General features: G+C 41.5%; 2 protein-coding genes across 2 annotated transcripts in view; one reads left to right on the top strand and one right to left on the bottom strand.

The window, feature by feature from the left end:
• Nucleotides 1-10,906, bottom strand: part of SLC25A32 (solute carrier family 25 member 32) — a 72,298-nt gene extending 61,392 nt beyond the window's left edge. The window contains exon 1 of the mRNA XM_033933399.1: nt 10,537-10,906. Coding sequence (XP_033789290.1) covers nt 10,537-10,744 — 208 coding nt within the window. The 5' untranslated portion in view covers nt 10,745-10,906. The remainder of the gene's footprint in view (nt 1-10,536) is intronic.
• Nucleotides 10,907-10,999: 93 nt separating this feature from the next.
• The window catches only part of DCAF13 (DDB1 and CUL4 associated factor 13), a 148,378-nt gene continuing 133,696 nt past the window's right edge, over nt 11,000-25,681 (top strand). The window contains exons 1-4 of the mRNA XM_033933398.1: nt 11,000-11,281; nt 14,085-14,284; nt 18,244-18,351; nt 19,655-19,744. Coding sequence (XP_033789289.1) covers nt 11,212-11,281; nt 14,085-14,284; nt 18,244-18,351; nt 19,655-19,744 — 468 coding nt within the window. The 5' untranslated portion in view covers nt 11,000-11,211. The remainder of the gene's footprint in view (nt 11,282-14,084; nt 14,285-18,243; nt 18,352-19,654; nt 19,745-25,681) is intronic.

Raw genomic sequence — 25,681 nt, 5'->3', positions numbered from 1 at the left:
CCTACCCTGAAAATAATCTCTAGCATGATTTTTGGGGTAGGTCTTAATATAAGCCCTACCGCCGAAAATAAGCCTTAGTCGGTGGCAGCAGCGCTTCCCCTGCCCCTCCCCTCCGCTGACCCTTCCATCTCTCCCCCGTCAACCGCGAGACTGAAATACCTTGTAACAAACGGCAACGTCAGCAGCAATTTAGACAGGCATGCTGCCTTCTCTCGCCGGGGCATTCCATATGCCGTGTTACTGATGACATCATCAGTGATGTGGCAGAACGACGCCCGGGCAGAAGGCAGCGAAGCAGCCTGTCTAGATTGCTGCTGACGTTGCCGTTTGTTACAAGGTATTTTGGTCTCGTGGTTGGCAGGGGAGAGATGGAAGGGTCAGCGGAGGGGTGTGCGGCAGGGAGATGGGAGGGAGGGCTAGAAGCTGCAAGGGTTCTGCTGCACAAGGGATGAGAGGGAGGGAGGGCTAGAAGCTGCAAGGGTTCTTCTGCACAAGGGATGGGAGGGATAGAAAGATACTGCACAAGGGAATGGGTGAGAGGGGAGGAAAGATGCTGCACATACGGGGGAGAGAAAGGAAATAGGAAGAATTGGGGTGGAGGAGAGGAAGGGAGAGATGATCATTGTACATGAAAAAATAAGACCTACCCTGAAAATAAGACCTAGTGCAGGGGTGCCCAAATGATCGATCGTGATCGACCAGTAGATCGCAAAGGCAACACGAGTCGATCGTGTTGCCTTTGTGATCTTGTTCTTCCTGACTCCCTGAGTCAGGCCTGGCGTGTACAAGTGCTGAACCCACAAGCCTTCACCTCCGACATCAATTCTGATGTTGGAGAGGAAGTTCTGGGCCAGCCAATCCCTGCCTGGGTGGCCTGGAACTTCCTCTCCGATGTTAGAATTGACGTCGGAGGTGAAGGCTTGTGGGCCCAGCGCTTGTATGCGCCAGGCCTGGCTCAGGGAAGCAGGGAGAAATTGGCATGGTGGCTTGGTGAGGGGCAAGGAGAGACAAAGAATTGGGGAAATGGAGAAATCCACTAGCTTGCTTGGGGGGGGGAGGCAGGAGCGGAGAAAAAGAAAGAGAGACAGAAAGAAAAGGGGAGGGGGCAGAAAGAAAGAAATATTGGATTTCCAGAAGAAGGAAGTGCAACCAGAGATTCATGAAATCACCAGACAAAACGTTTTTGAGAATTTATATCTGCTGTCTATATTTTGCACTATGGCCCCCTTTTACTAAACCGGGATAGTGTTTTTTAGTGTAGGGAGCCTATGAGCGTTGGGAGCTGCGAGGGGCATTCAGTGCAGCTCCCTTTGCTAAAAACGCTGTCGCAGTTTAGTAAAAGGGGAGGGGTATATTTGTCTATTTTTGTATAGTTGTTACTGAGGTGACATTGCATATTTTAAAGTCATCTGCCTTGACCTCTGAAAAAATCCCCGAATACAAATAATAATAATTTATTTCTTATATACCGCTATACCGTGAAGTTTGAAGCGGTTTAATGATAATTAACATTTTCTCTGTGTACAGTGTGCTTTTTAAAATTTTCTTGTTGGTAGATCATTTTGACTTGGTCATTTTAAAAGTAGCTTGCAAGCCAAAAAAGTGTGGGCACCCCTGACCTAGTGCCTTTTTTGGGCCCAAAATTAATATAAGACAATGAATTATGACAGTAGTGTACAGTCCAACCTGGAATTTAAACATAAAACAATATCCTATGTTTTTGTAATTAATTACTTTTCTCTTAGGGCTCCTTTTACTAGCTGCGATAGCGGTTTTAGCGCGCGTGTTAGACCTTAACACCGGCATTGAGCTGGTGTTAGTTCTAGCCACATAGCACAGGTTTAGCATGCGCTAAAATCCTGCGTGCGCTAAAAATGCTATCGCAGCTTACTAAAAGGAGCCCTTAGATTTACTATATATGATAGGAGTCAAAGTTAGACAGTAGAAAAATAGAGGAGTTGGAGTTGAAGGTTTGATGTACTGACTCCATAACCCAGTCCTACTATATCTCCTGTTTTTCTGATGGAATATAGGCTTTGACTCCCCTGCTCACTACTGAAATTTAATCAAATTATATATGTCTTAACATGTAAGAATGATATAGAGTAACATAAAATCGAGTTTCTAGACTGCATAACCTTAAAGTTCAATGCGGTTTACAAAAAGTTAAATAATAAAGCAAGGAAACCATGAAGATTTAATCAACCAAATATTTTGAAAAAAAGATAAGCTTTCAACTGTTTTCTAAAATGTACATAAGAATGAGATGTAAATAATAAGTGCCAGAAATCCTTATCATAGAAAGCTGCCTGAAATGAGAGTAGGATCATGATATTTCTTACTTTTGAAGGAGAAGGGGAAAGCCGACAGTCGACGATTCGGAAGAAGGTATCCCGAGAGGATACTGAGTGGGAAAAATATTGGGAAGACACAACGGACAAAAAACAAGAGTTGACAGATCAAGAAGAGGATGATAGGAAGATCGTAGGCACAGGAAAATAAAATGTAGGCAAAAAAATACCAGGACTTAAATTGCATGTATACTAATGCAAGGAGCCTAAGGAACAAAATGGGAGAACTAGAAGTCATGGCCAAAAAAGAGAACCTAGACATCATTGGGGTCTCTGAAACATGGTGGAATGAAGAAAACAAATGGGACATAGCACTACCAGGGGTACAAACTCTATCACTAAAACATATCAGGTCAGAAAGGAGGAGGAATAGCTCTATACATAAAGGATAACATACACTCGACCAGAGTGGACACAACAGCAACGACCAACAAATTGGAATCACTGTGGGTTAAAATACCGGGAAGGAATGGGCCTGAGATAAAGATGGGCCTGTACTATTGTCCACCTGGGACAATCAAAGTTGAGATGAAGCGAGAATGCAAAAGCGGTAACACGATTGTTATGGGAGACTTCAACTATCCCGGGATAGACTGGAGTCTTGGAAACTGAAAATGCGCTAGAGAGACCGGATTCCTGGAGGCTATACAGGACTGCTTCATGGAGCAGCTTGTCAGAGAACCGACGAGAGGGAATGCCACTTTGGATCTAATCCTCAATGGGCTAAGAGGACCTGCAAAAGAAGTGGAAGTAGTGGGGCCGTTGGGAAACAGCGATCACAATATGATCAAGTTCAAAGTTGAAGTAGGAATATCAAAGGGGAAGAGAACCACAGCGACAACTTTTAACTTCAAGAAAGGAAACTACCAAGTGATGAGAGTAATGGTAAGGAAGAAACTTAGGAACAGCTCAAAGAAATTGCAGACTGTAGAGCAAGCCTGGTCTTTATTCAAGGACACGGTGAGCGAGGTGCAAAATCTGTATATCCCCAGATTTAGAAAAGGATGCAAAAAGAGCCGAACAAAAGACCCGGCGTGGATAACTAAAGAAGTAAAGAAAGCAATAGGAGATAATAAGAATTGATTCCGGAAATGGAAAAAGGACAAAACCGAAGAAAACTGGAAAGAGCACAGGAAGCATCAAAAAGAATGTCACCTCGTGGTTAGAAGAGCAAAATGAGAATATGAAGAGAGGCTAGCCAGGGAAGCACGAAATTTCAAACCATTCTTCAGATATGTTAAAGGGAAGCAGCCGGCTAGGGAGGAGGTGGGACCGCTGGATGACGGAGATAGGAAAGGAGTGGTGAAGGAGGAAAATGAAGTGGCGGATAGACTAAACATGTTCTTTTTGTCAGTATTTACAAAAGAGGACACATCCAACATGCCGGAACCTGAAAAAAATCTTCAAAGGAGATCAAGCAAAAAAATTAACATCCATGAAGGTAAGCCTTGAAGACATACGCAAGCAGATAGATAGATTAAAAACTGACAAATCTCCGGGCCTGGACGGAATCCACCCTAGGGTATTGAAAGAACTAAAGGAAGAAATAGCGGAACTACTACAGCAGGTTTGTAATCTATCCCTGAAAACAGGCATGATCCCGGAGGATTGGAAGATAGCTAATGTTATGCCCATCTTTAAAAAAGGATCAAGAGGTGACCCGGGGAACTACAGACCGGTGAGTTTGACTTCGGTTCCGGGGAAGATGGCGGAAGCGCTGATAAAAGACAGCATCAACGAGCATCTAGAAAGGAATAAACTGATGAAAACAAGCCAACATAGCTTCTGCAAGGGAAGATCGTGCCTAACAAACTTATTGTACTTCTTCGAAGGAATTAACAAAGGGATGGACAAAGGGGACCCCATAGACATCGTATACTTAGATTTCCAAAAAGCCTTTGACAAGGTACCCCATGAACGCCTACTACGGAAACTGAAGAACCATGGGGTGGAAGGAGATATACATAGATAGATCAAAAATTGGTTGGCGGGTAGAAAGAAAAGGGTAGGAGTGAAGGGCCACTACTCGGACTGGAGGAGGGTCACGAGTGGTGTTCCGCAGGGGTCGGTACTCGGACCGCTGCTGTTCAATGTATTTATAAATAATCTAGAAACAGGGACGAAGTGCGAAGTAATAAAATATGCAGACAAACACCAAATTATTTAGTGGAGTTGGGACTAAAGAGGACTGTGAAGATTTACAAAGGGACCTGAACAAATTAGAAGAGTGGGCGATGAGATGACAGATGAAGTTTAATGTAGAGAAAAGTAAAGTCTTGCATGTAGGAAACAGAAACCCGAAGTACTGCTATATGATGGAAGGGCTGGCAATTGGGGGGTAATAGTGGACAACACAATGAAGCCGTTGGCACAGTGCGCAGTGGCCTCTAAGAAGGCAAATAGAATGCTGGGTACTATCAAAAAGGTATTACAACCAGAACGAAAGAAGATATGCTGCCGTTGTATTGGGCGATGGTGCGCCCGCATCTGGAGTACTGTGTCCAATATTGGTCACCGTACCTTAAGAAGGATATGGCGATACTCGAGAGGGTTCAGAAAAGAGCGACATGATTGATAAAAGGTATGGAAAACCTTTCATATGCTGAAAGATTAGAGAAACTGGAGCTCTTTTCTCTGGAGAAGCGGAGATTTAGAGGGAACATGATAGAGACTTACAAGATCATGAAGGGCATGGAGAAAGTGGAGAGGGACAGAATCTTCAAACGTTTGAAAACTACAAGAACGAGAGGGCATTCGGAAAAATTAAGAGGGGACAGATTCATAACCAATGCTAGGAAGTTCTTCTTCACCCAAAGGGTGGTGGACACCTGGAATGCGCTTCCAGAGGGTGTGATAGGACAGAGTACAGTTTTGGGTTTCAAGAAGGGATTAGATAATTTCCTGAAGGAAAAGGGGATAGAAGAGTATAGATAGAGGATTACTATACAGATCCTGGACCTGATGGGCCGCCGCATGAGCGGACTGCTGGGCGTGATGGACCCCTGGTCTGACTTAGCAGAGGTACTGGTTATGTTCTTATGAAATATGAAAAGGGCATGAGATCTTCTATTGTTCCTTTGAGAAACTAATGAAAATCTATCAACTCATCCAAACCACCTCTACCAGGCATAGAAAAACACACACCCCCCAATCAAAGAAGTAAAACGGAAAAAAATATACAACGGACTACTGGCCACTCAGGCAGCGAAGATAGACAACCAAGTCTCCAACCTATTGACAACAACCCCAGACTACAAGATGTTCAGAAAGGAAATAAAAACTATACTCTTCAAGAAATCCCTTAATAAAGCTTAATACCATGATAAAGCTTAACCCCCCTCTTACCATCCCCTCCCTAACTCTAGATCCTACTTTTCCCTCTCTTGGAAACCTTCTCTGATCTAACATTGTAACCCTTCTTCCATAACTCTTTTTGTAATCCGCTTTGAACCGAAAGGTAATGGCGGAATAGAAATCTGTAATGTAATGTAATGTAACTAAGTAAAGTGGGGCATGACCAAATGCAATCTTATAATAAATATAGCCCAATTTAAAGATTATATGAGCTTAAACAGAATGGACAATAAATAAAGAAAAGCTTTCTAAAGTTTCAAGTTAAAAGCAAAAAAAAAAAAAAAAAATCTGTCATAAATAAAAGAATAAATACCCTGGGAAGGATCAGAGAAATAGCTATGAAACACTAGTCAGATCAGATTCCCCTACTGCAATCTCCTACTGCATCCAGCGCTCTAGACTGAAGAGGTAATTCAGTTTAGAGTACAATTATGTAGGCTTAAGGGACATATCTTTCCTCACACTCGGATCTGAAAGAGTACACACATCACCGAGAGTTAAAGATTTGTAAGTCAGAAACATATCCCAAAAATGATGCCTAAGGATTTGATTCAAGAAGACTATCTACTGATTTCATTTTGACACTGATAGAAATTGTGTTGGGAAAGAGTTTGAGGAGCAGTTTTATTTTACAAACCGATGGTATAGTGATAGTAGAAACCATAAGCACCTTCTGTGCCTACTCAATGTGTGGGGGTGTTTGATGAGACACATTTCTACCCCTTCTGGCTGGTTTCAAAACATTACAGCTGGGTAACAGTTCATGGATGAGGCAGAATCCAGAGCATAACTGGATTTATTCATATTATGGCTGCTAAATTCTAGATCATTTGATAAGTATCTTTAGATCCATACTCGGATTGTCTATTCCTTACAGGATATTTTATTCTATTTCAGATTTTGATATCATCTGCAAATGACATCTAAAATAAAGATAGGCACCTATCATATGTCAATCATGCACAAGCACCTTTTACAGAATCGCGTCTACTGGCACCCAACTTAAAACTTAGGCACCTGTAATATAGGCTAGGGTTTAAAGGCCTACATTATAGGTACCTCAGTCCTATAGAGCAGTGTTTCTCAGTTCAGTCCTGGAATACTCCCTTGCCAGTCAGGTTTTCAGGATATCCACAATGAATTTGCATAAACTTGATTTGAATGCACTGCCTCCTTTATATGCAAATTTCTTTCATGCTTATTCATTGTGGATATCCTGAAAACCTGACTGGCAAGGGAGTACTCCAGGACCAAGTTGAGAAACACTGTTATAGAGAATCGCACCTAGCGGTGCCTAATTTCTTCTCCACCCCTAAACATGCCTACTTTGGCATTAGACAGCTATCTTTTCTAGAATTGTGCCTAAAAAGGATAATCTATTGCTGTAGTACATTGGGGTATACTTGAGCATCGTAAATGTTTCTGTTTGGCACAATTGTTTCACTGTTTTAATTGTTCAATGACAATGTTTAACATGTTTATTATGATTTCAGAATAGAGTTGTGGTTCGGGGAGTCTCCCTGCATCCCTCCTTCAGAAGTGTTTCTATATGGGGCTGGTACAAACTGAAGAGGGTAGCAGAGCCGTCTAGTGAAGGAGGAAGTTTTCAAAGCTGGAGTGGATTTGCATGGCTTGTGAGCATGTGGATATTCCTTATCTGTCAAAAATGACACACCTATCTACTAGAAAAGGTAAGAACCTAACCTACCTTTTTTGTGCACTAATCAGTTAGCAGGTCTGCATTATTGTATTAGGCCCTACGTCGTTAATTGTATTCCTATTCCTGGAAATGTCCAGTTATCTTTTTGTTGTAATCCGCTTAGAACTGCAAGGTACAGGCGGAATAGAAGTCATTAATGTAATGTAATGTAATGTATTGCCCACTAATTAGCACAGGATTAATGTAAGAAGCCTTCCTGCCTACAAATTTGGTATCACTAAGGGCTCCTTTTACAAAGGTGCGCTAAGTGTTTTAGCACTTGCTAAATGCTAACACTTGCATGCTAGTCTATGGACGCGTTAGCGGTTAGTGCGCACATATATTTAGCGAGTGCTACAACGCATAACGCACCTTAGTAAAACAGGGGGTAAGTGTTCATAAGCTAATTATTGCATGGTAATGGCAACATTAGTGCAGGACCATTAATTTGGATAATGGAAAATTGGTCATTTTCTAGCTGTGTTAAAAATGGCCTTGGTGCATGAGAAAGACCAGTGTAAGCTAAGGCCACTTTTTATTACAGTAAAAGGATTCCTTATATTGTTAACTCTCCAAGGACAAGGAAATACCTCCTGTATCTGAATAGAACTCATCTTGAGCCCAAGTACTTATGTGAAGTAGATTTAGTACACTTCTCCCTCTGTATTCGCTGTGATAGGAGATTAACAGACCCGCAAATACAGAAAAAAGGTGAATAACTTTTTCATATTCGCTGTTTTCTATTAAAAACCATTGTGAATATGGTGAAACCGCAAATAACATGGTGGGAGACTGGCCTGTTCCTGAAGGAGAGGCAAAACACAGTAAAGAAAGTGCTGGGAATCAGCGATTTCTCTATGCAAGCTGATGTAATTGGGGCGAGGAGCCAGCAAGCTAAAAACCGCAAATAATCAAAACCGCAAATGCTGCAACAGTGAATATGGAGGGAGAAGTGCTAAAAAAAAAAAAAAACCCACCCCAAATACAACTGAGGAGGTGAAAGAGACACAGCCACAAAGACTGAATACTGGCCAAGAGTGAGAGAGGTTACCAAGCCTGTCTAAAGGGTTGGAATAAAGTTAAATGAAACTGACTCTTAATTTCTGAACAGCATTAATTGAAAAACCTAGGGCTAGGCTCGGGAAATGCTGACGATGTTGATAATACATGCTTTCTGGATACGTAAAGGGTATGGGAGAGATACTGTAGAGCAGTGGTTCCCAACCCTGTCCTGGAGGAACACCAGGCCAATTGGGTTTTCAGGCTAGCCCTAATGAATATGCATGAAGCAAATTTGCATGCCTATCACTTCCATCATATGCAAATCTCTCTCATGCATATTCATTAGGGCTAGCCTGAAAACCCGATTGGCCTGGTGTTCCTCCAGGACAGGGTTGGGAATCACTGCTGTAGAGCACTGTTCTTCAACCGCTGGTCCGGGCAGGGCCGGCAAGATTAAAATGACCATAGGTCCGTTTTCAGACCTCCTGTCCCATTGTCCCCACACACAGCTTCGGGATAGCGTCCCGAAGCTGTGCTCGGGGACAACAGGATAGGCGATCATTTCCTGTTCCTCCCTCCTTCCTTTCCCTGGGTCCCCTTCTCTTACCGCCCTGCCGCTACTGCTAAAGTCAACAGGAAGTCTTCTTTCCGACGTCAATTCTGACGTCGGAGAGAACGTTCTGGGCCAGCCAATCGCTGCCTGTCTGAAAGAAGACTTCCTGTCGGCTTTAGCAGCAGCGGCAGGGCAGTAAGAGCAGGGGAAAGGAAGGAGGGAGGCTTTTTTTTTTTTGCGGGGCAGGGAGGGAAGGTGGTAGGCAGGCAAGCAGGCTGGCTTTGGCCAGGGAGGGAGGGAGAGAGGTAGACAGGCAGGCAGGCTGGCTTCGGGGGTGGGACAAAGTGTGGAAGGCAGTGAGAGGGACATGGGAAGGATGCACTGGGGGCACTAAAGACAGGAAGGGGCACTAAGGACATAGGAAGGAGGCAGCGGGGGGCACTAAGGACATGGGAAGGAGGCACGGGGGGCACTAAAGACATGGGAAGGAGGCACCGGGGGGGCACTAAAGACATGGGAAGGAGGCACCGGGGGGGCACTAAAGACATGGGAAGGAGGCACCGGGGGGGCACTAAAGACATGGGAAGGAGGCACCGGGAGGCACTAAAGACATGGGAAGGAGGCACCGGGGGGCACTAAAGACATAGGAAGGAAAGAGGGAGGGAATAGAAAGGGACAATTCTTGGGCCTGAGTGCAGAAAGAAAGAAATGAAAGAAAGGATACACAGACAGAAGGAAACGCAACCAGAGACGGTGTCAGGTCAAAAGCGCGCCGGGACAAAGGCGCGCCCAGACAACTGAGCGCAGCGCGCGCCGCCGCACCGCTCAAATTACTGTTTTTAGCGCTCCGACGGGGGGGGGGCGTGGGGGGGGACATCGCGCTGCATTGTGGGGGCATTGTGGGGGGTGTGGGGGTTGTAACCCCCCACATTTTACTGAAAACTTCACTTTTTCCCTGTTTTTAGGGAAAAAGTTCAGTTTACAGTAAAATATGGATGGTTACAACCCCCCAAACCCCCTATAACGCCGGCGCGATGTCTATTAAGTAAACTGGGGGGTTCCCCAACAAAAACCCCCGTCAGAGCCCCTAAAAACTGTAATTTAGAGCGGCGCGGCGGCGTGCGCTGCGCTCAATTGTCGGCGCGCACTTTTGTCTTTCGCGCCATTGTCTATGAACCACCAGAGACTCATGAAATCACCAGACAGAAAAGGTAGGAAAAATGATTTTATTTTCAATTTAGTGATCAAAACGTGTCAGTTTTGAGAATTTATTTCTGCTGTTTATATTTTGCACTATATTTGTCTATTTTTCTATAGTTACTTAGGTGACCGAGCTCGCGGAGATGGGGCGGAAACGGGGTTTTAAAATTTTAGTCCTAGTAGTTTGCCGGTCCACAAAATAATTCTTTTATTTCTGCCGATCCACGGGTGTAAAAAGGTTGAAAAACACTGCTGTAGAGGACAGGTAAACGAAAGAGAGACAAGGAAATAATGCGGTTTATGGGGAGAGAAAAATTGGATATACGGCTAGAGAACGTCTAAGGTTAATAGAACGGAAACCTACAGAAGGTGCTTACCTGCGAAGCGGATTTTTACCAGGTCCAGGGGATGCAGGACCAGAGTAGACACCAGTCCCCCACTTAAACCAGCCAGCAAGTTCTCATAACGGAAGAGCTGTACGACAGCTGGCAGGACGGATTCAGACGGGGTCGTCGCGGGCCCCGGTCCTGGACCGAGGAGGGGGGCGCACGGAGGAGAAGGTGCTTCAACGACAGCGCGAGACATCGAGCACGCAAGAGCCTCACTAGAAAATCAATAGCAGCACGCGAAAGACAACCAGAAGTCCCGCGCTCCCCATACAGCAGAGCTTGCAACCGGGCAACCCACGTTGCGTCAGAAAACCCCCCACCCACCTGCCCTTCAAACTTTGACCCCTTACGCTTTCACTTCCTCTTTCTTGCCTGCCCATGTGCCCCCATATGTATATTATATGAAACGGAGAAAAATCGTGCTCTACCAGAGTCGGAAGTGTTGTATTTATGAAAGGAGAAGAACGCTATATGTTAGACATATTAACTATGAGATTATTTGCAATAGTTACTATTCAGCACGCTTTGCCCGTAACCATCATGGCGACTGTGGCGACAGGGCGGAGCGTCATGGTTGCCCTCTGACCCTTGGCTCTTGGACGAAGAAAGCTGAACGCGTGCTAGCATAACGTAGGATGTGGTTATAGTGAGCGCTTGTTGAACATGAAGGTGAAGGTTCTGTGCAGGAATCCTGACGATTACGTTAGAGAAACTAAGAAGGACATTCAGAGAGGTGAGGCGTGGTCCTTAAGAGCCCGGTAGTAGTTTCCTTCTCTTTCGCATCTTGGACTTTTGGTTTCTATAGGGTTACCTGTTATCATATGGCTCCAGAAAAAGGAGGACGGATTGCTACATTCGGGTTTTACTTCCATTGCTTTCAATGGAAGTAAAACCAAGATACAGTATCTCAATCTGTCCTCTCTTTTTCTGGAGCCATATGGTAACCCTAGCACTTCTGTCTTGCTGGTTCGGATTAAAGATGCATTGTTAACTCTTTGAGCAGGGAGTGTTTTCTTTGTGGCTCTGTACTGCACTGTGTAGGTCTGGTAGCGCTATACAAATAATTAATAGTAGTATCCTACGTATTGATCCACAAGATCCGGTTTTTTTAACCTTTTTCTACAAAGCCTCTTCAAAATTCTCCATTGTCAGACTTAAGATAAAAATGTCGTCTGCATAGGATAATACAAATATTCCTAAATTAGTCAACCGTTCATCCAAAGGCCTCATATACAAATTGAAAAGTAAAGGCAAAACAGGTGAACCTTGTGGAACCCCACAGTTTGCCTTCCAAAAAGAAGAATTTAAATTAACACCTTTTACACAATATCTTCTTTTAGTCAAAAAATCAGTAAACCAACTTGGCACCTTCTCCTCCACTCCCACAGTAGTCTATTCAATATTAGCTATTGAATCAAAAGCCACAAATATATCAAATTGAAGCAGCAATGTACATTTTCCAGAACTAATAATCTTTCTAATTTCAAAAACCAAAATTAATAAAAAGACTTTCTGTACTGTGGAGTGGGCAGAAATCATGCTGAGTGGTATGTAAACAGCCCTTGCAAAATATATAATCAGAAAATTGTTGGTATACTACAAATTTCAATAATTTAGCTTGCCATGGAATGCTTGCTACTGGACGATAATATTCAACTTTACTTAGCTAAGATCCACATTAGATGCATTTGGTATTGGTGTAAATATAATATCAAGAAGCTGACTGGGCTAAAAGCCTTCTAATACAACCAAATTAATGAACATACGCTCCCATTTACTAAGCCATGATAGAGGTTTCTACTGCGATCTGGAGTGCTAAATGCTCCGATGCTGATAGGATAGTGGTAAATGGAGTTTGCTCAGAGGAAAAGGATGTTGTTAGTGATGTGCCACAGGGATATGTCCTTGGGCAAGCTCTATTTAGTATCTGTGGATGATACCAAGCTCTGTAATAGGGTAGACACTGGATAATAATAATAACTTTATTCTTCTATACCGCCACAATCTTGCGACTTCTAGGCGGTTTACAATCAAGATAGCTGGACATTCAGCGAAATACAATAAGCAGATATTCAGAGGAAATACAATACAATAATCATGAGAGCTGGACATTCAGCGAAATACAATAAGCAGATATTCAAAGGAAATACAATAATCATGAGAACATGAAGCGGGATCTGGTAAACCTTGAAGAATAGTCAGGCAATTGGCAATTAAGATTTAATGCTTAAAAAATGCAGCGTCATACACTTGGGCTTCAAAAATCCAGGAGAATGGTATAGTATAGGAGGTGAAGAACTTCTGTGCATGGAAAAAAGTGGGACTTGGAGGTGATTTGTGTGTGATGATCTCAGGGTGGTAAAACAGGTAGAAACCTTAGATGATGGTCAAAGCTAGGAAGATGCTTGGGTGCATAAGGAGAGAAATGGCCAGAAGGAAAAAGGAGGTGATAATGCCGTTGTATATGTCTTTGACACCCTATTTGGAATATTATGTGCAGTTTTGGAGACCACACCTTCAAAAAGATATAAATAAATAAGATGGAGTCTGTCCAGTGGGCTGCTACAAAATTGGTTAGGGGCCTTTGTCATAAATTATATGGGGACAGACTTGGAGAAATTAATATGTATACTTTGGAAGAAAGATGGGAGAGAGGGGATATGATAAGAGATGTTTAAATATCTCCATGGCATTAATTAATTAATGTACAGGAGGTGGATCTTTTTTAAATGAAGGAAAACTCTGGGACATGGGAAGAAGTTAAGAGATGCTAGGCTCAGGAGTAATGTAAGATAATACTTCTTTACAGAAAGGGTGGTAGATATAGAAACATGATGGCAGATAAAGGCCAAATGGCCCATCTAGTCTGCCCTTCAATACTATCCACTATCTCCTCTTTTCCCTAAGATCCCACATGCCTGTCCCACGCTATCTTGAATTCAAATACAGTCTTCCATCTCCACCACCTCCCCTGGAAGACTATTCCATGTATGAAGCCTACCCTTGTCACCTCCTTTGAACACCTGAGCTTTTTCTATATTATGTGGTCTTACACTAAATTTTAATTTTTTTGTTGTTTTAATGTTAGAGTGGGGCTAATCCATGCAAATACCAGATTCTGTGACAAGTAATAATTTTTTCATCTTTAGGAAACTAGATTATTGGTAAAATTTATCTCATATTGTGAAGAACTGTCAAACCACAAAAGGTATTTGTTACTTTTGTTGTACAGACCTTTGTTAGTATCTTGATAGTTTTCCTTTAGGGGGCCAACAGCTGTCGGTTTTATTTTCAGAATTAAAATATGTCCATATATAGCCAACTTAACAGAGGGAGTGCTGAATCCAAGTAGGAGAAAGCAAGACCTACTGTGCCAAAAAAATAATTCATATAAACATATATGGGGGCGGGGGGAAGTGAATAGATCCTTATTTTAGAAAATCTAAGGGTAGTATTTGTTTTCTTGTAATATTATTTGTTAAGAGGATTGCCTATTATGCCAATGGATCTTAATCATATGCTCTGTTTTATTACAGTTCCAAGAAATTATGACCCAACATTGCATCCTTTTGAAGTACCAAGAGAATATACAAGAGCCCTAAATGCAATAAAGCTAGAACGCGTCTTTGCTAAGCCATTTCTGGCATCATTAGATGGTCACAGAGATGGAGTTAACTGTATGGCCAAGCATCCCAAAAGCTTAGCTACAATACTGTCTGGGGCCTGTGATGGGGAGGTAAGCAGGGTGGATTTGATTTAAATCACTAGTCAGAAAGATTTGATTTAAAATAAATCATGGTTTTCTTCAGACTCAACATTCTTTCTGGTATAATCTTAATATTTACAACCCGATGTCATCAGAATAGGCCAGTTCTTTTGCAGAAGGTGTCATCTTCTGCACTTAAAGATTCTCATTTAATTCATTCTAAACTTGAAGTCATGGAAAATTTGTCTCCTTCAAAGAATGCATTTTGTAAATTTCCCAATAACCCATTTATTATCTCCTGAGATATTGCTTCGGAAATATTTTAAGGAGATATTAGGTTTACCAAACACGGATTCATTATCTATTTCTAATCTTTACTATATTCCACAAAAGAAAAAAATTTCTACAGAACAAGGAGTGGATCAAATGGCTCCAATTGAATTTGACATAACTGGGTTTCTTGAAGATTCTCAAGATGTGGTGCCAGCAAGATTCACTCTTTTGATGACTTGTTTTACATATGGAAATTGATAAAAAATTAATTATGAAGGCTTACTTTAAGAACAAGCAAACAAAATTTTGTGGTGATTTAGTACAGATTTTTCCAGATGTAGCTAAAGCCACTCAAGTTAGAAGGAAGACTTCTCATCAATTGAAACCTCGAGTATTGGCTTTAGAAGCTACTTTCTCTTGTAAGTGTATTATAAAACTTCAAGAGAGAAAGAGTTTATTTTTTGGGACCCTATACAATTAGAGCAATTTTTGGATTTACAGGAGAAACAAAAGAAGTAACTACTGACTTCGATTAGGAGTTGAACAGATTGATACCACACTTAGGGGTTCTTTTACTAAGGCGCGTTAGTGCGTCTTAGCATGCGCTAAATGCTAACGCATACTAACGCGTCCATAGGATATAATGGACGCGTTGGCATTTAGCGTGCACTAAGACGCACTAGCACGCCTTGGTAAAAGGATCTCTTAGTGGTTCTGTTTGGTTAAATTTATTTCTTTATTCTTTATTATAATGAAGATAAAAACAAATAGATCTTAAACTTTTCTTTAGTAAATAATTATATATGATTTAGGTATATCCTCTCGTTACATGGACTAGATGAAACGTATTGTTTTTTTCTGATGTAATGTTAAGGTACTTATTGTATGGTGATTCCATTCCTTATTTTCTTTGTGAAAATTATTGGAAAATCTTATTTATATATATATATATATATATATATATATATATAAATAAAAGAATAGGCCAGTTCTTGATATACTTGTCAAAACAGTCCACTACAGAGTTCTATCTAACATCTTGTGGGAGCATTAGCTTGGTTCCACCCATTCTTTTCAGAGCTGTAGCAGCAAAATGATTGTTACAGAAGCATTTAGCAGTTTCAACGACATTTGTCTTTATTTCTGGGACACTGAAACCTTTGGCTAGGAGATGCAGCAAATGAGCACTGCAGCCATATGTTATTAGCTTGGTATTCTCTTCATGCTCTTCTAAATTTCTTCTCATCTTAGTTACATTTGCACAGGGTGGATTTGATTTAAATCAGTAGTCAGCCTTGATTTGAATCATGGTTTTCTACAGAGAGAGACTCATTCTTGCTGTTATTAATATTTAGAACCAAATTATGCTTTCATTTTTTTGAAATATAACTTTTCAGATTAATTATTGAATTGGTTATATTATTAGAACTACTACCACTATCCATTCAGTCATATCTGACCCTTGGATACTCAGTAGGCCAGAGAAATAATGAAATAAGGTAAACTATGCTATGAATGAATTTTTTGGCATATTTTCTAGCTTTGAACCTGTTGAACATTACTTGACTTTTATCACATCAAAATCATTTTCAGTAGTGTAGATAATCGGACTTGTGCTTATCCTGTTCCATCCCCTCCCTAGTTTGTACCTAATCGGTTGTGTTCTCTAGAAAACTTATCTATCGTGCTTCCAGACAGATCAGCATATAGAATCGCTGTTATGGTGCTTTCAATTCTGGTTGAAAAATATTAAAAAGAAAACATATAGGGCTGGACAGTGAGGGTGTGGAAGGGGGCAGCTAAAAAATTGTTGGGGAGAGAGTGGGGGCTTTATTTTCACCCTATACTATATGCCTCAGATTTTGTACCAGGCAGGGAGGGGGAGAATTTTAAGAGACAGGAAAGTAGGAGTCTGTGGTACTTTGGACAATTTATGGATTGGGAGGGAGTAATAGCTATCTGGGATCTTTAAGCACAGTACCAGCTTGACGCAGGATGATCTCTTCCTTTATTTATAGGTGAAAAATTATATCTTGACAACTAGGGCTGCGGAGCCAGTGATATTGAGTAGGTCGGGGTTTGAGAGGGGTTGGGCAGCTCAGTGACCAGAGGGTGTATTTCCTGGCTTTATACCATGCTGCATTCGGAGAGGGGGGAAGACTTCTTATATGAGGGCCTGGGAGCAGGATCTTGGGAAGGAGTTGACTGTGGAAGAATGGGGGGTTCTAGTGCTGCGTCTTTATCACATAGCGAGAGCTCCTATTTTAGTGGAAAATGCTCTTAAGCTATTGGTGCGCTGGTATGCTACACCTGTCCTAATAAGTAAGATGGACCTCGGGGATTGGGTATGACTGTTGGAGGGGATACACTGATAGAGGTACCTTTTACCATATGTTGGGAGTGCCTGGTCCTTCGGGGGTATTGGGAACAAGTATTTCACTATATGAGTAGAATCATCCAGATCCCTGTGGCTATGCCAGCAGAAAGGGCGCTACTGGGAGGGGGACTAGAGCGAATGACATCCTTTCAGGATAGGTTTATGAGCTTGGCATTTATCGCTGCTAGGCTGGTAGTGGCTCAACAGTGACGTAGGCCTAGTGCTCCTACTCTGGGGGATATGTGGGAAAGATTGGGGGTGGTGTGTGATAAATATAGGCCTTCGGCCTTACTGACACGCCAATGGTCACAAATCGGGGAGCTTTTGCTTGACTTGTCATGCTAAATTTTAACTTCACTTATCTTATTATGCGTGACCTGGGACGGAATGACCCGACATGTTTCGCCCCTATAAATTCCCTCCCGGGTTATTAAATGATATTTATGGAATCTATTACAAATTATTAAATTTATTTAAATTAGAGTACAAGCAATAAGTGCTGGGGCCAGTGATGAAGAGCCACGTAATTCTTCCGGCTTGAAGTTTTTGCTAGGCGGTGGAGTGGTGGGTCTGAGGCCTGTGTGCTAAATAAGTATTGATATCCAGCATGGGGTTTGGCATTGGCATATATGTGCTGGATATATTCTGGCTTTAACATCAAGTTTTTTAGGGCTGTAGAAAGGCATCCAGTCTTGATGCTTATTTGGCACCTACAGAATTTTCCTTTAACTAGATTTCCGCCACTTTGTGAACTCAAATTGTCTTGGTATTTTGAACCATATGGGAATATGATATCTTGTATAACCTCCTGCTTATTAATGGATTATAACTAATTTCATGTTTTGATAGAATTACATAGCTGTTAGTCCAGTTTTTTAATCCAACTTTGAATTTAGCATACTTTCTATAAGACTAAGGGCTCCTTTTACGAAGGCGCGTTAGGGCCTTAACGCGCGGAATAGCGTGTGCTAAATTGACTGCGTGCGCTAGCCGCTACTGCTTCCTTTTGAGCAGGCATTTGATTTTTGGCTAGCGCGTGCGCTAAAACGCTTAGCGCACCTTCGTAAAAGGAGCCCTAAGACATATGACAAGAGTAGCAAATAAAAGACTGCAATCTATGGGCTCCTTTTACTAAGCTGCGATAGCGTTTTTAGCGCACGCTAAACCCACGCTATGCGGCTAGAACTAATGCCAGCTCAATGCTGGCGTTAGCATCTAGCGCGCACGGCAATTTAGCGCACGCTAAAACCACTATGGCAGCTTAGTAAAAGGAGCCTTATGTCTTATGTCTATAACGATAAAATCTGTAAAGATTCAATTGTTTCTGCTTCTTCAACAGGTAAAGATTTGGAACCTCACTAAACGGCAATGCACACGCACTTTACAAGCACATGAAGGATTTGTGCGAGGGCTCTGTGTTCGTTTCTGTGGAACGTCATTTTATACTGTAAGTACTTGTGGAAAGAACTCTTCCCTCCCCTCCAACCCCCCTGCAAAATTCCACTAGAATGTTTTGAGTTTCAGCAATGTGCAGTAATTTGGGGGCCCTTTTTCAAAGCTGCGGTAGAAAGTGGCCTTAGTATACTCTTATTTGAGTTTTCCTGTGCACCAAGGCCATTTCTACCACAGCCTGAAAATGACCGATTGTTCTGTTTTCTGACTTAAAGGCCATGTACTAATGTTGACGTTATCACTTGTCAATTAACAAAAATTATTGTGTGAGCCCTTACCAATATCTATTTTGGAGGTGGAAAGGACTTGCGTGCTAATCAGCGCACAGCAGTGTCGACCCACTCTCTGCCCCCAGATATGCCTCCCTGGGCCCCCAAACTGCCTTGGTTGTACTAGAGAAAATCAGTATATCGAATCCATGATCCTTTATCCCTTTACATATTTAAAATGCAGCTATAGACAACATTTATAAAAATGAAGTTAAAGATAAATGAGCTTAAAACCTGATAAGTGTTCAGTTTTGGAGACCGTATTTGGCGAAAGACGTAAGAAGACTTGAGGCGGTCCAGAGGAGGGCGACGAAAATGATAGGAGGCTTGCGCCAGAAGACGTATGAGGAGAGACTGGAAGCCCTGAATATGTATACCCTATAGGAAAGGAGAGACAGGGGAGATATGATTCAGACGTTCAAATACTTGAAGGATATTAACGTAGAACAAAATCTTTTTCAGAGAAAGGAAAATGGTAAAACCAGAGGACATAATTTGAAGTTGAGGGGTGTTAGATTTAAAGGCAATGTTAGGAAATTCTACTTTACGGAGAGGGTGGTGGATGCCTGGAATGTGCTCCCGAGAGAGGTGGTGGAGAGTAAAACTGTGACTGAGTTCAAAGAAGCGTGGGATGAACACAGAAGATTTAGAATCAGAAAATAATATTAAATATTGAACTAGGCCAGTACTGGGCAGACTTGCACGGTCTGTGTCTGTATATGGCCGTTTGGTGGAGGATGGGCTGGGGAGGGCTTCAATGGCTGGGAGGGTGTAGATGGGCTGGAGTAAGTCTTAACAGAGATTTCGGCAGTTGGAACCCAAGCACAGTACCAGGTAAAGCTTTGGATTCTTGCCCAGAAATAGCTAAGAAGAAGAAAAAAAAAAAAAAAAAAATTTAAATTGAATCAGGTTGGGCAGACTGGATGGACCATTCGGGTCTTTATCTGCCGTCATCTACTATGTTACTATGTATGATAAGGTTGACTGTCCTGAATGATCATAGCAGGAATTTCTAATTATTTTTTTTAGGTTGGGGATGATAAAACAGTGAAGCACTGGAGCATGGAAAGTCCTGGATCTGAAGAACAGGAAGAGCCTTTGCATACAATACTTGGAAAGGTACCATGAAGTAGCAAAGCCTAAGTGTTTTTACATTTAGAGATTACCTAAATAAGTTTCAGAAGATATGTTGAAAAAGAGAAATTTTGATATTTGAGGGCTCATAGGTTCTGTAGTCGTATCACTTTTGTGTTGATTTTAGTTTAATAGTGAGATTGTCAGATAAATGGGGAGATATTTATTCTGTGACCTCAAACTTGGGTTGCAGTAACTACTACTACTTACCATTTCTATAGCACTATGCAGTGCTGTACATTAAACATGTGGCAATCCCTGCTCGATAGAACTTACAATCTAATCAAAACAAATTTGTGTTTTACTTTATTTTAATGTCTTTGGTATTTGTAATGTTGTAATTTGTGATCTGTATGTCTTTACTTATTTTTGATGTTTTATTGGAATCCGCATAGAATTGCAGGATATGCAGAATATAAAATTTGAAAATAGATAAATAAAGGGGACAAATAGGGGTTAGGGAATTTCTCACAGGGGGAATGATAAAACAGACATTAGTAAGAGTTAGGAGTTAAAAGCAGTCTCAAAAGTAGACCGTTAGCCTAGATTTGAACACTGCCTGAGAAGGAGCTTGACGTACTGGCTCAGGTAATCTGTTCCAGGCATATAGTGCAGCAGGATAGAAGGAACAGAGTCGAGAGTTGACAGTCGAGAAGAAGGATACAGATAAGAGACACTTGCCCGATGAACGGAGTTCTGGGGAAGAGTATAGGGAAAGATACTGAAGAGCTGCAGAGCAAATGTAAGTCAATAAGAGGAGTTTGAACTGTATGCGGAAATGGATAGGGAGACAATGAAGTAACTTGAGGAGAGGAGTAATGTTAGCATAGCAACACTGGCAGAATGTCGTGCAACAGCAGGAAAGATTGATGAAAAAGTTTTAGCAATATACTGTCAGGCAAAGTTGTATGGATAGAAACTCGGACTTTGAACAATGCATTTCCCATATTGGGCAGTTTGTACAACATTTGATTATGCTGCATCCTTCAAACAACATTAAAATTTCTCCATATTCTCCATAAGGACTCTGCTATGTGTGTTGAAAGCTATGTGTTAAAGTGAAAATTTAAAAAATTAGACAGTAAAGGCAGTTCCCGGTTTAAGAATTCCCAACTTACTTCGGACTTGTACTTATGAACCAATTCTTGCTTCTCCCTTCATATGCCAACGCGACCCTCTTCCTCCCTTTCATGTCCCAATGTGCCCCATGTCCTCCTTCTCTCTTGCCTCCCTCCCTTGGGTGTTACCTCCTCTGGCTGGCTCCCTCCTCCCCGCCATACTTCTCTTCTCAAACCTGTGGCTGCGGTTCTTACACATGGCCCGCAGCTGACTCAGAAGCCTTCCCTTCCTGTCCCAATGTGCCCCTCGTCCTCCTCACTTGTCTCCCTCCCATTGGTGTTGCCATACTTCTCTTCTTAAAGCCGCAGCTGCAGGTCCTACACACGGCCTAAAGCTAACCCGGAAGCCTTCTCTCTCTACTGGGAAGGCTTCTGGACCAGCTGCGGGCCACGTGCAGCATCTGCAGTTGCAGCTTTTTTTTTTTTGCTTTTTAATTCTTTATTCATTTTCAAATCAAAACAACAAGTGCACAAAAATACATCATACAAGTACTTCCAATATAGCACTATAATATCTAACACATAAAATCTAATAGCGTAATAACCCCACCCACCCATCCACCCTTCATCACATTTTCAACTAAAATAGAATATACACATGTTATATACCATATTATAACATATCTTTTTTTTTTTATAATTCTTTATTCACTTTCATATTTTACATGAAGTGTACAAAATATTGAGTTACAACTAATGAATACACAATATCACTTTTATATCTATTACATAATATTCTGAACAAATTTTTTTTATCTCCTCTCCCACCCCCCACCCTTCAAGTACTTTCCAATCACCTTATACATATTGTATACCATATTATAACATGTTATGTAAAATTATTTTCACTACCCCCCTCCATGTGTGCCATAAAGAAGACAAGAAAAAGAAGAAGATAAATCCTATTATTCATTCAGTACAATACTTTGTCAATGGCCCCCATATTTTTATAAATTTAGGATATGTCCCTCTTTGTATTGCTATTACTCTTTCCATTTTGAATATATGACAAATTGTATTCCACCAAAATGTATAATTAAGGTTACTATGATTCTTCCAGTTATTGGTTATATTATCTGAATGGCAACCCCTGTCATGACTAGTAAAAGCTTGTTATTTTCTGGTGAAATTTGACTTTTTTTTCTCATCATCATTCCAAATAACACTGTATCATATGATATTACTACATGATTTTCCATCAATTTATTAATTTGTGGCCAAATTGCATTCCAAAAACTTTTAATGTAGGGACAATGATATAGTAAATGATCCAACGTTCCAGATTACAGTGCCAGCATTTATTGGACTTAAAACTATCTAATTTTTGCAAACGTGTAGGGGTCCAAAAAGCTCTATGTAATAAAAAGAACCAAGTTTGTCTCATAGATGCTGACACTGTACATCTCATTCTCCAAGACCAAATTAGTGGCCATTGAGATGCAGTAATTTGATGCTTAATCTTAATGCTCCAAATGTCTCTTAGACCATTTTTTGGTTTTTTATTCAAATATCCAGATATTAATTTATACCACAATGCGGCTTGATGCCCTAGGACAGGGGTCTGCAACCTTTAAGACATAAAGAGCCACTTGGACCCGTTTTCGAAAAGAAAAAAAAACTTGGAGCCGCAAAACCATTATAAAACAAATCTAACACTGCATATATTGTTTCTTATCTTAATGCTATATACAGGATCACTAAATTGAAAATAAAATCATTTTTCCTACCTTTGCTATTTGGTGATTTCATGAGTCTCTGGTTGCACTTTCTTCTTCTGACTGTGCATCCAATCTTTCTTCCTTTCTTTCAGCCTCCTGTATGTTTCCTCTCCTCCAGACCTCATTCTCTCCCCCAACTTTTTCTTTCTGTCTCCCTGTTCCCCCTTCTTTCTGTCTCCGTGCCATCCCCCAAGCCACTCGGTTTGCTGCCACCGCAATCGGGGAACAGCCCCCAAGCCACCGCCGTCCCAAGCTTTCCCTGCAGAAGTGTTGCGCTGACCAGCATTCCGCTCCCTGATGTCCATTCTGACGTAGGAGAGGAAGTTCCGGGCCAACAAGGCATTTCTCCTCATTCCATCCAGCCTGAGCCCCATCTCTCCTTGATCCAGCATTTCCCTTCTGTGTCTGTCAGAATTACCATTCCACCTATTTTCCAGCATCACCCTTCTTTGTGTCCATCTCACCTATATCCCTATCTCACCACTTTTTCAGAATCTTCATTTTTTTCTGTCCTTGTCTTTACCCCATGTTCACCATTTGCCCTTTCAATGTCTTTATCTCCCCTCCCACACTTTTTCAGCATTACTTCTATGTCTCTATTTCACCTCCTCTTCATGTCCCCTCTGTATCTCTATCCTTATTCAGTAGGTCCTGCTTACCCTTTCTCTTCTTTGTGTCACTATCTCCATTTTCAGCTTTCCCCCCTTTTCCTTTGTTACTGCACCCGGTAGCCAGAATCTTTCCACCCTCCCTCCACTCCGGCCCAGCCCAGTATGAAATATTTCCTTTTGTTTCCCTCCCCTCTCTCTTTCTCTCTCTCTTCTCCTCCCTCACCCACGAGTCCTGCATCTGGCCCTCTCCCTTCTACCTGCACCTGGCAAAACCCCCCTGCTCCGCGGCTCTCTTCAGCAACTCGTCAGCAGCAGTGATCAAGACAAGCTGCCGACATCGAGGCCTTCCCTCTACGAGTCCCGCCTTTGTGGAAAAAGGAAGTTGAAACAAGCGGGACTCGCAGAGGGTAGGCCCCGACGTCAGAAGCTTGTGTCGATCGCTGCTGCTGAGTTGCCGAAGAGAGCCGCGGAGCAGGGGATGTGGCCGGAAGCAGGTAGAAGGGAGAGGGAGATAGGAAGGCTGTAGATCTCCGGAGCATGACACCGACCTCGGCCAGGATGATTTCTTTTTCAGGCACCTTACAAGTCCAGCGTCGCGGCGGGAAATAGCCATGCTGAGCAGTGAGCTCAGCACTACACAGATGAAAGCCTTGCTTGCTGATTGGTCCGGCGGCACGGCGGGGCAGGGCCGCCGGACCAATCAGCAAGCAAGGCTTTCATCTGTGTATGTGCTGAGCTCACTGCTCAGCATGGCTATTTCCCGCCGCGACGCCGGACTTGTAAGCTGCATTCCTGCGTGACACACTACCGGAGCCGCAGCAAAGGTGGAAAAGAGCCGCATGCGGCTCTGGAGCCGCAGGTTGCCGACCCCCGCCCTAGGAAGTCTGCTTGGAAGCATAAGAACTCTAAACTGTATTGATTATTTAATGTTTTCCATTCAGGGAACCCAACCTGAATGGCCTGCTTCAATTGCAACCATTTAAAACTTTGTTTTTTACTAAGACCAAATCTATGTTGCAATTGTGAAAATTCCAGCAGTTTACCTTCCGAAATAACATCATTCAGAGATCTAATGCCTGCAATAATCCATTCCGTCCAAAGGATTTGAGCTCCGCCAATTTTAATCTTGGAGTTTATCCATAAAGACTGATTAGTTGACTTGTTTATTGGGACAGGTGTTAATTTACTAATAAACCTCAATGTTTTCCAAGTATCCATTAATATCTTATTTTCTCTGTATCTTCTAGGCATGTTGATACTTGGAAGATGAACTAAATTTAGGGGAAACATAAGGCGCCATTCCAAATATAACCAATCCGGTGCATTATCTATCAGTTCTGGGAGGATCCAATACATACCCTGACGTAAAATATAGGCTTGATGGTACCTATAAAAATTTGGAAAATTTACCCCTCCCTCCTTAATTGATTTTTGCAAAGATACCAAAGCTATTCTATGCATTTTACCAAGCCAAAGAAATTTCGTTAAAATGCTATTAAGCTTTTTATAAAAGGACCCCTGAAAATAAATAGGTATCATACTCATTTGGTAGCAAACTACAGGCAAGATCATCATTTTAATAGTTTGAACTCTCCCCCACCAAGAAAGATGTAACGGATTCCATTGCTCACATAACTCTGTAACTCTTTTCAATACAAATTTTTCATTTTCTTTTACTGTATCTTCAATTGTATTTTTAACTTGAATGCCAAGATATTTAAATCCTTCTTCTTCCCATATGAACGGAAAAGCGTCAAATAATCCTTTTACACAATGAACATTTAAAGGTATAAGTTCAGACTTACTCCAATTAATTTTATAACCTGAAAATTTGCCAAACATATCAATTAATTCCAATAGACAAGATAAGGTAGACTCTGGATTCCTCAAATAAAGTAAAATATCATCCGCATAAGCCGAAATTTTATATTCCATATCAGAATATGGAATACCATGTATCCCCCTTGCTTGCTGTATTGCTAACAATAAGGGTTCTAATACAACATCAAATAACAAAGGAGATAAAGGACAACCTTGTCTAACTCCCCTCTGCAATTGAAAACCATCAGATATCATATTATTAATATTTAATCTTGCAATCGGGAAGCTATACAATGTTTTTACCATTTGTATAAATCCAGAACCTATACCAAACCATTCTAAAGCCTGATACATAAAATTCCATTCTACCCTATCAAACGCTTTTTCTGCATCCAAGGAAACTGTAAAAGCCGGTTCATCCATTTTTTTTGATAAATTTAACATATGAAACAATAATCTAGAGTTATTAGAGGAATGTCTTTTAGCAACGAAACCCGTCTGATGCGTGTCTATAATATGTGGGAGAGCTTTGGCTAATCTCAAAGCCAAATTTTTCACCAAAAGTTTATTATCCACATTTATTAAAGATATAGGCCTGTAGTCTGAAACCAAAGTAGGATCTTTATTTGGCTTAGGCAAAACAATTACTATTGA

Source organism: Geotrypetes seraphini, chromosome 2 (assembly GCF_902459505.1).
Source record: "Geotrypetes seraphini chromosome 2, aGeoSer1.1, whole genome shotgun sequence".
NCBI lineage: Eukaryota > Metazoa > Chordata > Amphibia > Gymnophiona > Dermophiidae > Geotrypetes > Geotrypetes seraphini.
The sequence above is the reverse complement of the archived record's forward strand: the minus strand, read 5'-3'. Positions and strand labels throughout refer to the sequence as shown.